At 53.9% G+C, this 15,518-nt stretch overlaps 1 protein-coding gene across 3 annotated transcripts in view; it reads right to left on the bottom strand.

Moving 5' to 3' along the window:
• Nucleotides 1-14,617, bottom strand: part of DOCK1 (dedicator of cytokinesis 1) — a 552,732-nt gene extending 538,115 nt beyond the window's left edge. For all 3 annotated transcript variants that reach the window (XM_038743481.1, XM_038743482.1, XM_038743483.1), the window contains exon 1: nt 14,558-14,617. In XM_038743481.1, the coding sequence (XP_038599409.1) occupies nt 14,558-14,603 (46 nt within the window). In that variant the 5' untranslated portion in view covers nt 14,604-14,617. The remainder of the gene's footprint in view (nt 1-14,557) is intronic.
• Between the last annotated feature and the right edge of the window lie 901 nt (nt 14,618-15,518).

The following is a 15,518-nucleotide window of genomic DNA, read 5'->3' as shown; positions in this document are numbered from 1 at the left end:
GTCATTCCCCGTTTTGGGGAAGCCTTTCAGATCCCCGACCTCCTCCGACCCTACAGGTGGGCGATGATGCCCTGCGAGCCTATGTTTTGTCTCTCCAGGCAATTCTAGCTGAGCTGCAGGCTGCTGGAATCCTCCGTCAGCGCATCCCTCTCACCGATCATCTGCATCCATTCATCGCCGGAGATTGGGTTTGGGTTAAGCGCATGGTCGGTAACGCTTCACTTAAGCCATCCTGGGAGGGACCCTACCAGGTTCTCTTGTCTTCCTTTTCTGCAGTTCGTGTTGCTGAGCGCCCCTCATGGATCCACCACTCCCAGGTGAAGCCAGCCGTTTTTGATGCTTCGCCTCCTGATTGTACTCCCCCATCAGTTTCTGCTGACTCTCAGGATTCTGAGCCACCCGCTGTCCCAGCTTTATGGCTGCGTCGAACTTCTACCGGATGGGCCTCAGTCCTCTCCTGAAGGCCTGCCTCCGACGCGCTTCATCTACCCTGATGCTTCTACAAACCCCGACCACACCCCTGTCCAAAGCTGAAGTCACGGACATGCAGCACCGTCTGGACGCTGTGTTTCACTGAGGAGGGGGATTGTTGGATTGTTGTGTGTGCTCAGTTGTGCCTGAATTTTTCTGTTGGATTTTTCTGTCTTTTCTTTTTGCCTGGATTTTTGTCTTTTTCCTTGTCCTATGCTTTAGGCGCCGGCTTTGCGGAAGACCTTTGTTATCTCGAGGAGGGTCATATGTGATCCTCCCGGAGGCCATGGGCCTCGGAAGGATCAAAGGGGGGATTGTTGTCCACAGCGGACTTGGCATGAATGACTCCATCTTGTGCATATCAACAGTAACACTTTATTTTGTGCAGACCAAGCACTCCAGTGTTTGTAAAGTAACATTAACCAAAGTGGCCCCTCTCTGTCTGGAATGTCCCCATCCTGTGTTGACCATTATCTCCTGATAACATCTTGTAAACAGGGATTTTAACACTAACCAAACCATGACAAACAAACGGTTGTACTTTAACTTGGGATCTTGGAATGCCAAGGCCTCACGTACGGCACTACTCTCAGGAATCCTTTGTGTAGCTCGGATTTGAAACCCAATAAAAGAGGAAGAAGCGGCTGGGATCGGGGCTGCTTGTCACTCGTACCTCTCCCGGGAGGTGAACGGGCAGGTAGCCACTTTCCTTCTTTACTGCTCTATCTGAACTCATGTCTCCGAGTCATTTTTCCTATCTGCGTCACCACCCTGGGTACAAGAACCCTGCGGCCGATTTACACCGATTAACCTATTTTGCACCCTACTTGTCGATAACAATACCCTTCAACCTGTTGCCAAGGGATTTGGTGAATGACAATTCTGTATTCACTAGGTCTACTCCATTATTTTGTAGGCTTCTTACCTCCTTCCCTTCCCCACAGCACCTGTATACATGTATATATGTTTTTACATATTTATTACTCTATTTATTTATTTATTTATTTTACTTGTACATATCTATTCTATTTATTTTCTTTTGTTAGTATGTTTGGTTTTGTTCTCTGTCTCCCCCTTTCAGACTGTGAGCCCACTGTTGGGTAGGGACTGTCTCTATATGTTGCCAATTTGTACTTCCCAAGCGCTTAGTACAGTGCTCTGCACATAGTAAGCGCTCAATAAATGCGATTGATGATGACGATGATGAAGTCACTTAAGTTTTCTGTGCCTCAATTCCCTCATCTGTAAACTGGGGATTAAGACCTTAAGCCCCATGTGGGCCAGGGACCAGCAAATACCCCAGCTCTTGACATTATAATAATAATAATGTTGGTATTTGTCCAGCGCTTAGAACAGTGCTTTGCACGTAGTAAGCGCTTAACAAATGCCATCATTATTATTATTAAGCACTTACTATGTGCAAAGCGCTGTTCTAAGCGCTGGGGAGGATACAAGGTGATCAGGTTTTCCCACATGGGGCTCACAGTAACAAATACCATCTTGTTATTAGTAGCAGTAGTACAGTGCTTAGCACATAATTAGCACTTTACAAATTCCACAAAAACTATTCCACTGAGTTCTACCTAGATCATGTAATGGAAACACAGGCTGCAGCTGGGCTGACTGGGCAGGGGGATTTCTTCCCTTGTTTTACCCAAGGACTGAGACTGAAAAGTGTGTTTACATTCTAGGTGTGTCGTTGTTTAGCTAGTCAATCAATCAATCAATCAATCAATCGTATTTATTGAGTGCTTACTGTGTGCAGAGCACTGTACTAAGCGCTTGGGAAGTACAAGTTAGCAACATAGAGAGACAGTCCCTACCCAACAGTGGGCTCACAGTCTAAAAGTGGGCTCACAGTCCAAAATCAGGGTCTAAAGATCAGGGTCTAAAGACTTACCCCAAACCATTTCTAGGAAGCAGCATGGTCTGGTGGAAATGATAATTATAGTATTTGTTAAGCGCTTACTATGTAAAGGCTTAGGGAAGCAGCGTGGCTCAGTGGAACGAGCACGGGATTGGGAGTCCGAAATCACGAGTTCTAATCCCGGCTCCACCACATCAGTCAATCAATCAATCTTATTTATTGAGCGCTTACTGTGTGCACAGCACTGTACTAAGCGCTTGGGAAGTACAAGTTGGCAACATATACAGTCCCCAGCCAACAGTGGGCTCACAGTCTAAAAGGAGGGGACAGAGAACAAAACCAAACATACTAACAAAATAAAATAAATAGAATAGATATGTACAAGTAAAATAAATAAATAAATAGAGTAATAAATATGTACAAACATATATACATACATACAGGTGCCAAAGGGTTGTTGACTTACAAAACTCCACCTTCCCGGGGGAAATGGAGGGGGAGCATTCTTATTTGGGAATAGCAACAGGGTCCCTAAATACCTGAAGACAAAGGTCAGGAAAGCCCAAGTGCCTTGGACTAAATCCCACAGGAATCCCACATGTCTGCTGCGTGACCTTGGGCAAGTCGCTTAACTTCTCTGAGCCTCAGTTACCTCATCTGTAAAATGGGGATGAAGACTGTGAGCCCCACGTGGGACAATCTGATCACCTTGTATCCCCCCCAGCGCTTAGAACAGTGCTTTGCACATAGTAAGCGCTTAACAAATGCCATTATTATTATTATTATTATGTACCAAGCATTGTACTGAGCGACGGAAAGAGCGCAGGCCAGGAGTCAGAGACATGTGTCCTAACCCTGGCTCGACTACTGGTATGCTGTGTGACCTTGGGTAAGTCACTTCACTCCTCTGGGCCTCCGTTACCACATCTGGAAGTCTGGGATTCAATCCTACTCCCTCCTCCTCGGGCTGTGAGCCCCAAAGGGTTTAGCCCGTACTTAGCCCAGCGCTTAGAACAGTGCCAGCCACGCAGCAAGCACTTACGTGTTACGACAAAGAGACTCCAACTTCCTCTCATCCGACACAAAACCCTCGTGTCTCCCAGCGGCCAAAGTGCTCGGAATTGAAGGGTTCAAGCTCTACTCCAAACTTTTACTCGGCCGCACCCTTCTACAACACTTCCAGAGCAGGGGTATATTTCTGTCCCAACCCGCCACATCAATCCATCCATCAGTGATATTTATTGAGCGCTTACTCTGCGCAGAGCACTGGACCAAGCCCTAGGGAGAGGCCTACGCAACAGAGTTGGAAGGGCACATATGGGGAGAGATAAGAAATACGATGACTTTACAAGACAAAAAGCTACTCCCAGCCTTCCCCCCAGCTCAACCACATTAATACAATCACTCTTCCCATCCCTCTGGGATTACTGCATCAGCCTTCTTGCTGACCTCCCTGTCACCTATCTCTCCCCATTCCAGTCCGTATTTCACTCTGTCGCCCAGATCATATTTTTTACAGAAACGGTCAGTCCATGTTTCCCCAGTCCACAAGAATTTCCAGTGGTTGCTCATCCATCTCTGCACAAAACAGAAACTTTTCACCTTCTGCTTTAAAGTACTCAATCACCTTGCCCCCCTTACCTCACCTTACTTTTCTCCTTCTACAAGCCAGCCCACACACTTTGTTCCTCAAATGCTATCATTCCCGCTGTGCCTCGATCTCGCCTCTGACCCACTGACCATGCCCTGCCTCTGGCCTGGAAAGCCCTCCTTCCTCAAATCTGACAATGACTCTCCCCTCCTTCAAAGCCTTTTTGAAGGCACATCTCCTCCAAGAGGCCTTCCCAGATTAAGCCCCACATTTCCTCATCTCCCACTCCTTTCCGCATCATTCTGACTTGTCTTTGCTCTTCCCCATCCTCCCGGTCCCATAGCACTTACGTACATATCTTGTCATTTTTATTTATTTGTATTGATGTCTGCCTCCCCCCCTCCAAACTGCGAGTTCGTTGCGGCCCAGGAATGTCACTGTTTATTGTTGTACTGAGCCCACTGTTGGGTAGGGACTGTCTCTATGTGTTGCCAATTTGTACTTCCCAAGCGCTTAGTACAGTGCTCTGCACATAGTAAGCGCTCAATAAATACGATTGATTGATTGATTGATTCCCAAGTGCTCAGTACAGTGCTCTGTAAGTACTCAATACATAGGACTGAATGAACCTTGAAACAGCATGGCTTACAGTGGAAATAAATAATAATGATGGCATTTATTAAGCGCTTACTATGTGCAAAGCACTGTTCTAAGTGCTGGGGAGGTTACAAAGAGATCCAGTTGTCCCATGGGGGGCTCACAGTCTTAATCCCCATTTGACAGATGAGGGAACTGAGGCCCAGAGAAGTGAAGTGACTTGCCCAAAGTCAAACAGCTGACAATTGGCGGAGCTGGGATTTGAACCCATGACTTCTGACTCCAAAGCCCATGCTCTTTCCACCGAGCCACGCTGCTTCTCCGGGCTTGGGAGTCACCTGTATATATGTTTGTACGTATTTATTACTCTATTTATTTACTTGTGCATATTAGGAGGAGCAGCGTGGCTCAGTGGAAAGAGCACAGGCTTTGGAGTCAGAGGTCATGAGTTCAAATCCCGACTCCACCACATGTCTGCTGTGTGACCTTGGGCAAGTTACTCAACTTCTCTGAGCCTCAGTTACCTCATCTGTAAAATGGGGATTAAGACTGTGAGCCCCACGTGGGACAACTTGATCACCTTGTAACCCCCCCAGCACTTAGAACAGTGCTCTGCACATAGTAAGCGCTTAACAAATGCCATTATTATTATTATATTTATTCTACTTATTTTATTTTGTTAATATGCTTTGTTGTCTGTCTCCCCCTTCTAGACTGTGAGCCCACTGTTGGGTAGGGACCGTCTCTATATGTTGCCAACTTGTACTTCCCAAGCGCTTAGTACAGTGCTCTGCACACAGTAAGCACTCAATAAATACGATTGAATGAATGAATGAACATGGGTTCTAAACCCAGCTCTGCCAAGTGTCTCCTGTGTGAAACTGGGCAAAACACTTCACTTCTACATTAATTACATTAATGGAATTACGTTACCCCATAATGCAAGCACTTATCCTGTCCCGCCCTGATTATTGCATCAGCCTCCTTGCTGACCTCCCTGCCTCCCATCTTTCCCAAATCCAGTCCATACTCCATTTGGCTGCCCGAATCATTTTCCTTCAAAAATGTTCAGACCACGTTTCCCACTCCTCAAGAAACTCCAGTGGTTGCCCATCAACCCCTGCATCACTCCTCACCCTCGGCTTCCAGGCTGTCCATCCCCTCACCCCCTCCTACCTCACCTCCCTTCTGTCCTTCTCCAGCCCAGCCCGCACCCTCCGCTCCTCTGCCGCTAACCTCGTCACCGTGCCTCATTCTCGCCCGTCCCGCCGTCGACCCCCAGCCCACGTCATCCACCTGGCCTGGAATGCCCTGCTCCCTCCGCACATCTGCCAAGCTCGCTCTCTTCCTCCCGTCAAGGTCCTACTGAGAGCTCACCTCCTCCAGGAGGCCTTCCCACACTCAGCCCCCTCCTTCCTCTCCCCCTCCTCCGCCTCTCCATCCCTGCCACCTTACCTCCTTCCCTTCCCCACAGCACCTGTATATATGTAGATATGTTTGTACATATTTATTACTCTATTTTACTTGTACGTATTCTATTTATTTTGTTAATATGTTTTGTTTTGTTCTCTGTCTTCCCCTTCTAGACTGTGAGCCCACTGTTGGGTAGGGACCGTCTCTAGATGTTGCCAACTTGTACTTCCCAAGCGCTTAGTACAGTGCTCTGCACACAGTAAGCGCTCAATAAATACAATTGAATGAATGAATGAATGCATCAAACAAAAACTCCTCATCATTGGCTTTAAAGTAGTCCATCACCTTGTCCCCCCTCCTACCTCACCTCGCTGCTTTTCTGCTACAACCCAGCCCACACACTTTGTTCCTCTAACGCTAACCTTCTCACCGTACCTCGATCTCGTCTCTCTCACCGTCGACCTCTCACCCACATCCTACCTCTGGCCTGGAACGCCCTCCCTCCTCATATCGGACAGATAATTGCTCTCCCCCGCTTCAAAGTTTATTGAAGGCCCGTCTCCTTCCCTAAGCCCTCCTTTCCTCTTCTCCCGCTTTCTTCTGCGTCACTCTTACTCCCTTTAATTCATCCTCCCTCCCATATCCACAGCTCATATGTGTGTATATAAAATGTACATAACCTATCTTTTATTTATGTATATTAATATCTGTCTCCCCCTCTAGACTGGGAACTTGTTGCGGGCAGGGACTGTGTCTGTTCGTTGTTGTATCGTGGCTCAATGGAAAGAGCACAGGCTTGGGAGGCAGAGGTCATGGGTTCAAATCCCAGATCCACCAATTGTCAGCTGTGTGACCTTGAGCAAACAGTGACTTCATCTGTAAAATGGGGATTAAGACTGTGAGCCCCAAGTGGGACAACATGATCACCTTGTATCACCCCAGCGCTCAGAACAGTGCTTTGCATATAGTAAGCGCTTAACAAATGCCATCATTATTATTATTGTATTGTACTTTCCCAAGCACCTAGAATAGTGCTTTGCACACAATAAGTACTCAATAAATGAGATTGAATGAATGAAGGAACTACCGATAGTACTCCTGGGCATAGCTTACACACCAAGCACTAAGAACAGCCTTGGCACATAGTAAGTGCTTAACAAATGCCATCATCATCATCATCCCTTTTCCTGCTCCATCAATCATGGTATTTATTGAGAGTTTACTGTGTGCAGAGCACTGTACTAAGCAGTTGGGAGAATACAAGCCAATGGAGTTGGTAGGCACGTTCTCTGCCCACCAGGAGCTCTTCTCAATCAATCAATAGTATTTATTGAGCACCTACTCCACGCAGAGCACTGTACTAAATAAATGACACAAAAAAGGAAGTAACAGTTAAAAGATATGCACATAAAAGCTTCGGGAAAGGGAGTGACGTGAGCACCCAGTTGCTCGGGAACACTGAGGTGGTGTAGAAGTGTTCAAGTAGAAGAAGATGGGGAACTAGAGTGGGGGAAAGGAGAGATTAATCAGGAAAGGCTTCTGGAAGGAGACGTGACTTCAGGAGGGCTTTGAAGATGGGTAGAGCAGTAGCTGCATATTCATTCATTCAGTCGTATTTACTGAGCACTTACTGTGTGCAGAGCACTGTACTAAGTGCTTGGGAAGTACAAGTGGGCAACATATAGAGACGGTCCCTACCCAACAATGGGCTCCCAGTCTAGAAGGGGGAGACGGACAACAAAACAAAACATGTGGACAGGTGTCATCAGAACAAATAGAATTAAAGCTAAATGCACATCATTAACAAAATAAATAGAACAGTAAATATGTACAAGTAAAATAGAGTAATAAATCTGTACAAAATATATACAGGGGCTGTGGGGAGGGGAAGGAGGTAGGGCAGGGGGATGGGGAGGAGGAGAGGAAAAAGGGGGCTCAGTCTGGGATGTGAGGAAAGAGAGAGTTCTGGGCAAGAAATGTCAGTGAGAGAGACGAGATCGAGGTACAGAGGGGAGATTGGTGTTAGAGGAGCCAAGAGTGCAGGCTGGATTGGAGTAGGAGAGCAACGAGGTGAGGTAGGAGGGGACTACGAGGATGGACTACTTTAAAGCCGAAAGAGAAGAGTTTCTGATTGATGCGGCTTGAGTGGGGAGACGTCCACTTTTTGGTAACTTATTTTAGTATCTGTCTTCCCTGTTAGATGGTAACTCCTGAGAACAGGGCTTTTGCTATCTCTACTGTACTCTTCCAGGCGCTTAGCACACAGTACACGTAGGCTCCCCGAGAACAGGAATCGGGTCCGCTAACTCTATTTGTACTCTTTCAAGTGCTTAGTATAGTGTGCTCTGCACCCAGCAGACTGAAAGCTCTCTGAAGGCAGGGATTGTGTCTTCTTCTAATGTTGTATTCTCCCAGGCAGTTGGTACAGTGCTCTGCACATAGCAAGCTCCTGGGTGGGCGGGGGTGGGCAGGTCTATTACCTGTACTGAACTCTCCCAAGTGCTCAGTTCAGTGCTCTGCACAGGTAGCCTGGAAGCGCTTCGAGGGCAGGAATCGGGCATTATAGTAAGCGCTTAACAAATGCAATAATAATGATAATAATACTAATTATAATATTATAACACTAATATACTAATTACTAATATATTAATATTATACTAATAATACTAATTATTGATACTAATTTAATATTAATACTAATTTAATATTAATATTAATTTAATATTAATACTAATAATACTAATGTCTGCAACCTGCCTCCTCCCCTCAGCGCCTTCCAGTGATTTTATTCCTCACCCAGTTAATGTGCCCTTTGGTACCCCTATTTTAAAGATGGGGAAACTGAGGCACAGAACAGTCACAGCACACAGGAGCTGAAGCTGGGACTCGAGCTTTATGCCCACAGGGACATTAACAACGTTATAAATGCAAACAGAATGAAGACCGGCTTCTTATCTGGCATGTTTACAACTGTAGACAGTGAAAATCAACTGAATAAATCAGGAGCAATTCATTTCCAGATAAGGTGTCCTTAGTCATCATCTTCAATCATATTTATTGAGCGCTTACTGTGTGCAGAGCACTATACTAAGCGCTTGGGAAGTACAAGTTGGCAACATATAGTCCAAGATGTTGTTAGAAATATAAGAAAGAAAACATATGGTACTTGAGGCCTTCATATTTTTTAGTGGACTTGTGGTCACTGGGAGTCAGGAATATATCTACAATTCCATTTATTTTAATGATATTGAAGCCTGTCTACTTTTGTTGTCTTTCTCCCCCTTCAAGACTGTGAGCCCATTGTAGGGTAGGGATTGTCTCTATCTGTTGCCGAATTGTACTTTCCAAGCGCTTAGTACAGTGCTCCGCACACAGTAAGCACTCAATAAATACAATTGAATGAATGAATAGAACAGGAAGGTAGACAACAAAACAAAACATGTAGACCAGTGTCAAAATGCCAGGGGCTAACCGGGACACCGCTGCTTGTCAGCTGTGTGACTTTGGGCAAGTCACTTAACTTCTCTGTGCCTCAGTTACCCCATCTGTAAAATGGGGATTAAGATTGTGAGCCCCACGTGGGACAACCTGATCACCTTGTATCCTCCCCAGTGCTTAGAACAGTGCTTTGCACATAGTAAGCTCTTAAGAAATATCAAAATTATTATTATTATTAATAAATACAATTGAGTGAATGAATGAATAATCGTTTCTCCAGGGAGGCGATCAGTGGACACGGAGACGAAGCCTTCAAAGCCTTAATGAAGGCCCATCTCCTCCAAGAGGCCTTCCCTAAGCCCTCCTTTCCTTTTCTCCCAGGATGGAGGATGGGGGATGGAGGAGGATGGAGGAAGGCGGATGGGGGAAAGGAGGATGGGGGAAGATGGAGGATGGGGGAAGATGGAGGATGGGGAAAGAAGGAGGGTGAGTGAAGGAGGAGGGTGGGGGAAAAAGAAGGGTGGAGGAAGAAGAAGGGTGGGGGAAGAAGAAGGGTGGGGGAAGAAGAAGGGTGGGGGAAGGAGGATGGGGGAAGGAGGATGGGGGAAGAAGGAGGATGGGGGAAGGAGGATGGGGGGAAGGAGGATGGGGGAAGAAGGAGGATGGGGGAAGAAGAAGGATGGGGGAAGAAGAAGGATGGGGGAAGAAGAAGGATGGGGAAGAAAAAGGATGGGGAAGAAGGATGGGGGAATAAGAAGGATGGGGAAGAAAAAGGATGGGGGAAGAAGAAGGATGGGGGAAGAAGAAGGATGGGGGAAGAAGAAGGATGGGGGAAGAAGAAGGATGGGGGAAGAAGAAGGATGGGGAAGAAAAAGGATGGGGAAGAAGGATGGGGGAATAAGAAGGATGGGGAAGAAAAAGTATGGGGGAAGAAGAAGGATGGGGGAAGAAGAAGGATGGGGGAAGAAGAAGGATGGGGGAAGAAGAAGGATGGGGAAGAAGAAAGATGGGGAAGAAGGATGGGGTAGAACGAGGATGGGGGAAGAAGAAGGATGGGGGAATAAGGATGGGGGAATAAGGAGGATGGGGGAAGAAGAAGGATGGGGGAAGAAAAAGGATGGGGGAAGAAAAAGGATGGGGGAAGAAAAAGGATGGGGGAAAAAAGGACAGGGGAAGAAAAAGGATGGGGGAAGAAGAAGGATGGGGAAGAAGAAGGATGGGGGAAGAAGAAGGATGGGGAAGAAGAAGGATGGGGGAAGAAGAAGGATGGGGGAAGAAGAAGGATGGGGGAAGAAGAAGGATGGGGGAAGAAGAAGGATGGGGGAAGAAGAAGGATGGGGGAAGAAGAAGGATAGGGGGAAGAAGAAGGATGGGGAAAGAAGAAGGATGGGGGAAGAAGAAGGATGGGGGAAGAAGGATGGGAGTACAAGGATGAGGTAAGAAGGATGGGGAAAGAAGAATAGGGGGCAGAACGATGGGGATAGAACGATAATAATGATGGTATTTGTTAAGCACTTACTATGTGTCAAGCACTGTTCTAAGCACTGGGGTAGACACAAGGTAATGAGGTTGTCCCACGAGGGGTTCACAGTCTTAACCACCATTTTCCAGATGAGGTAACAGAGGTCCAGAGAAGTGAAGTGACTTGCCCAAAGTCACACAACTGATATGTGGTGGAGCCGGAACTGGAACCCACGACCGCTGAGACCCAAGGCCGGGCTCTTTCTACTAAGCCACGCTGTGGGAGGTTGGGGGAGGGCAGAAGGATGGGGGGGGGGGGGGGGAAGGAGGAGGAGGAGGAGGAGGACCGGACTGCCGGGGCCGGGACAGGGGGCGGGAAAGTCTGCGAAGTTTGCAACAACAACAACAACGCCCACCCCACCCCACCCCACCCCACCCCCGCCAACCGCCGGAGGGCGGCGCTGTCCCGCGGCCCAGCCCTTCCCGCCCCCCCCCCCGCCAACCGCCAGAGGGCGGCGCTGTCCCGCGGCCCCCAACCCCCAGCACCCCCGCACCCCCGCCAACCGCCGGAGGGCGGCGCTGTCCCGCTATCCGCCCCCCCGCCAACCGCCATAGGGTGGCGCTGTCCCGCGGTCCACAACCCCTGGCACCCCCCCCGCCAACCGCCGGAGGGCGGCGCTGTCCCGAGGCCCGCACCCCCGCAACCTCCCCAACCTCCAGAGGGCGGCGCTGTCCCGAGCCCCGCACCCCCCGAACCTCCCCAACCTCCAGAGGGCGGCGCTGTCCCAAGCCCCGCACCCCCCGAACCCCCCCAACTGCCAGAGGGCGGCGCTGTCCCGAGCCCGCACCCCCCCCAACCTCCAGAGGGCGGCGCTGTCCCGAGCCCACACCCCCCCACAACCTCCAGAGGGCGGCGCTGTCCCGAGCCCCGCACCCCCCGAACCCCCCCAACTGCCGGAGAGCGGCGCTGTCCCGAGCCCGCACCCCCCCAACCTCCAGAGGGCGGCGCTGTCCCGAGCCCGCACCCCCCCCACAACCTCCGGAGGGCGGCGCTGTCCCGAGCCCGCACCCCCCTCAACCGCCGGAGGGCGGCGCTGTCCCGAGCTCGCACCCCCCCCACAACCTCCAGAGGGAGGCGCTGTCCCGAGCCCCGCACCCCCCGAACCCCCCCAACTACCAGAGGGCGGCGCTGTCCCGAGGCCCGCACCCCCTCAACCTCCAGAGGGCGGCGCTGTCCCGAGGCCCGCACCCCCCAACCTCCAGAGGGCGGCGCTGTCCCGAGCCCACACACCCCCACAACCTCCAGAGGGCGGCGTTGTACCGAGCCCCGCACCCCCCGAACCCCCCCAACTGCCAGAGGGCGGCGCTGTCCCGAGCCCGCACCCCCCCCCAACCTCCAGAGGGCGGCGCTGTCCCGAGCCCACACCCCCCCACAACCTCCAGAGGGCGGCGCTGTCCCGAGCCCCGCACCCCCCGAACCCCCCCCAACTGCCAGAGGGCGGCGCTGTCCCGAGCCCGCACCCCCCCCAACCTCCAGAGGGCGGCGCTGTCCCGAGCCCGCACCCCCCCACAACCTCCGGAGGGCGGCGCTGTCCCGAGCCCGCACCCCCCCTAACCGCCGGAGGGCGGCGCTGTCCCGAGCCCGCACCCCCCCCCCAACCGCCGGAGGGCGGCGCTGTCCCGAGGCCCGCACCCTCGCCAACCTCCAGAGGGCGGCGCTGTCCCAAGCCCCGCACCCCCCCAACCTCCAGAGGGCGGCGCTGTCCCGAGCTCGCACCCCCCCCAACCTCCAGAGGGAGGCGCTGTCCCTAGCCCGCACCTCCCCCAACCTCCAGAGGGCGGCGCTGTCCCGAGCCCGCACCCCCCCAACCTCCAGAGGGCGGCGCTGTCCCAAGCTCGCACCCCCCAACCTCCAGAGGGCGGCGCTGTCCCGAGCCCCGCACCCCCCCGAACCCCCCCAACTGCCAGAGGGCGGCGCTGTCCCGAGCCCGCACCCCCCCAACCTCCAGAGGGCGGCGCTGTCCCGAGGCCCGCACCCCCGCCACCGCCCGAGGGCGGCGCTGTCCCAAGCCCCGCACCCCCCGAACCCCCCCAACTGCCAGAGGGCGGCGCTGTCCCGAGCCCGCACCCCCCCAACCTCCAGAGGGCGGCGCTGTCCCGAGCCCGCACCCCCCAACCTCCAGAGGGCGGCGCTGTCCCGAGCTCGCACCCCCCCCACAACCTCCAGAGGGAGGCGCTGTCCCGAGCCCCGCACCCCCCGAACCTCCCCAACCGCCAGAGGGCGGCGCTGTCCCGAGGCCCGCACCCCCGCAACCTCCAGAGGGCGGCGCTGTCCCGAGGCCCGCACCCCCGCAACCTCCAGAGGGCGGCGCTGTCCCGAGCCCGCACCCCCCCACAACCTCCGGAGGGCGGCGCTGTCCCGAGCCCGCACCCCCCCTAACCGCCGGAGGGCGGCGCTGTCCCGAGCCCGCACCCCCCCCAACCTCCGGAGGGCGGCGCTGTCCCGAGGACCGCACCCCCGCCAACCTCCAGAGGGCGGCGCTGTCCCAAGCCCCGCACCCCCCGAACCCCCCCCAACTGCCAGAGGGCGGCGCTGTCCCGAGCCCGCACCCCCCCAACCTCCAGAGGGCGGCGCTGTCCCGAGGCCCGCACCCCCGCAACCTCCAGAGGGCGGCGCTGTCCCAAGCCCCGCACCCCCCGAACCCCCCCAACTGCCAGAGGGCGGCGCTGTCCCGAGCCCGCACCCCCCAACCTCCAGAGGGCGGCGCTGTCCCGAGCTCGCACCCCCCCCACAACCTCCAGAGGGAGGCGCTGTCCCGAGCCCCGCACCCCCCGAACCTCCCCAACCGCCAGAGGGCGGCGCTGTCCCGAGGCCCGCACCCCCGCCAACCTCCAGAGGGCGGCGCTGTCCCAAGGCCCGCACCCCCGCCAACCTCCAGAGGGCGGCGCTGTCCCAAGCCCCGCACCCCCCGAACCCCCCCAACTGCCAGAGGGCGGCGCTGTCCCGAGCCCGCACCCCCCCCCCAACCTCCAGAGGGCGGCGCTGTCCCGAGTCCCGCACCCCCCCAACCTCCAGAGGGCGGCGCTGTCCCGAGCTCGCACCCCCCCCAACCTCCAGAGGGAGGCGCTGTCCCTAGCCCGCACCTCCCCCAACCTCCAGAGGGCGGCGCTGTCCCGAGCCCCGCACCCCCCGAACCCCCCCAACTGGCAGAGGGCGGCGCTGTCCCGAGCCCGCACCCCCCCCAACCTCCAGAGGGCGGCGCTGTCCCGAGCCCGCACCCCCCCCAACCTCCAGAGGGCGGCGCTGTCCCGAGCTCGCACCCCCCCACAACCTCCAGAGGGCGGCGCTGTCCCGAGCCCGCACCCCCCAACCTCCAGAGGGCGGCGCTGTCCCGAGCTCGCACCCCCCCACAACCTCCAGAGGGAGGCGCTGTCCCGAGCCCCGCACCCCCCCGAACCTCCCCAACCGCCAGAGGGCGGCGCTGTCCCGAGGCCCGCACGCCCGCAACCTCCGGAGGGCGGCGCTGTCCCGAGGCCCGCACCCCCCGACACCCCCCGCACATCCTCCAGCCGCCGGGGGGCGGCGCTGTCCCGCGCCCCGGCCGGGCAGAGCGCACAAAGCGCCGCACCGCGGGGTGGGCGGGAGGAGGAGGAGGAGGGAGAAGGGGAGGAAGAGGGGGAGATGCCCAGCGGTGCCCCCCCCCCCACCCGTTGCTCACCCACGCCGTATTTCTCCTCCCTCTTGGCGGGCACCCAGCGGGTCATGGTGCGGGGCCGGTGCGGGACGGGGGTCCGGGCTAGGCGGCCATCTTCCAGGACCGACCGAGGCGGGACGGGATGGAAAGTTGGGAAAGGGGGAGGAGGAGGAGGGAGGGAGGAGGGAAGGGGGAGGGAAGGAGGGGGGAGGAGTGGGAGCAGGAGGGGGCGGGGCGGGCCCAGGGGCGGGCCGGACTGGGAGCCCCTTGTTGGGTAGGAATGACGGCAACTCATTCATCCATCCATTCATTCATTCATTCATTCATTCATTCAACTCGTATTCATAGGGCGCTGGACCAAAAGCGCCTGGGAAGTCCAAGTCGGCGACCTCCTCATCATCAGTCGTTTTTACAAGTGGGCAACATCGAGAGACGGTCATCATCATCATCATCAATCGGATTTATTGAGCGCTTACTGTGCGCAGGGCACTGGGCTAAGCGCTTGGGAAGTCCAAGTTCATTCAGTCAGTCATTCAATCGGATTTATTGAGCGTTTACTGTGGGCAGAGCACTGGACTAAGCGCTTGGGAAGTCCAAGTTCATTCATTCAATCATATTTATGGAGCGCTTACTGTGTGCAGAGCGCTGGACTAAGCGTTTGGGAAGTCCAAGTTCATTCAGTCATTCATTCAATCGGATTTATTGAGCACTTACTGTGCGCAGAGCACTGGACTAAGCGCTTGGGAAGTCCAAGTTCATTCATTCAATCATATTTATGGAGCGCTTACTGTGGGCAGAGCAGTGGACTAAGCGCTTGGGAAGTCCACGTTCATTCATTCAATCATATTTATGGAGCGCTTACTGTGTGCAGAGCACTGGACTAAGTGCTTGGGAACTACAAGTTCATTCATTCATTCATTCAATCGTATTTATTGAGCGCTTACTGTGTGCAGAGCACTGGACTAAGCGCTTGGGAAGTCCAAGT

Source organism: Tachyglossus aculeatus, chromosome 3 (genome assembly GCF_015852505.1).
Source record: "Tachyglossus aculeatus isolate mTacAcu1 chromosome 3, mTacAcu1.pri, whole genome shotgun sequence".
Classification (NCBI taxonomy): Eukaryota; Metazoa; Chordata; class Mammalia; order Monotremata; family Tachyglossidae; genus Tachyglossus; species Tachyglossus aculeatus.
Note: the sequence above shows the minus strand (reverse complement) of the source record. Positions and strands in the feature narration are given on the sequence as shown.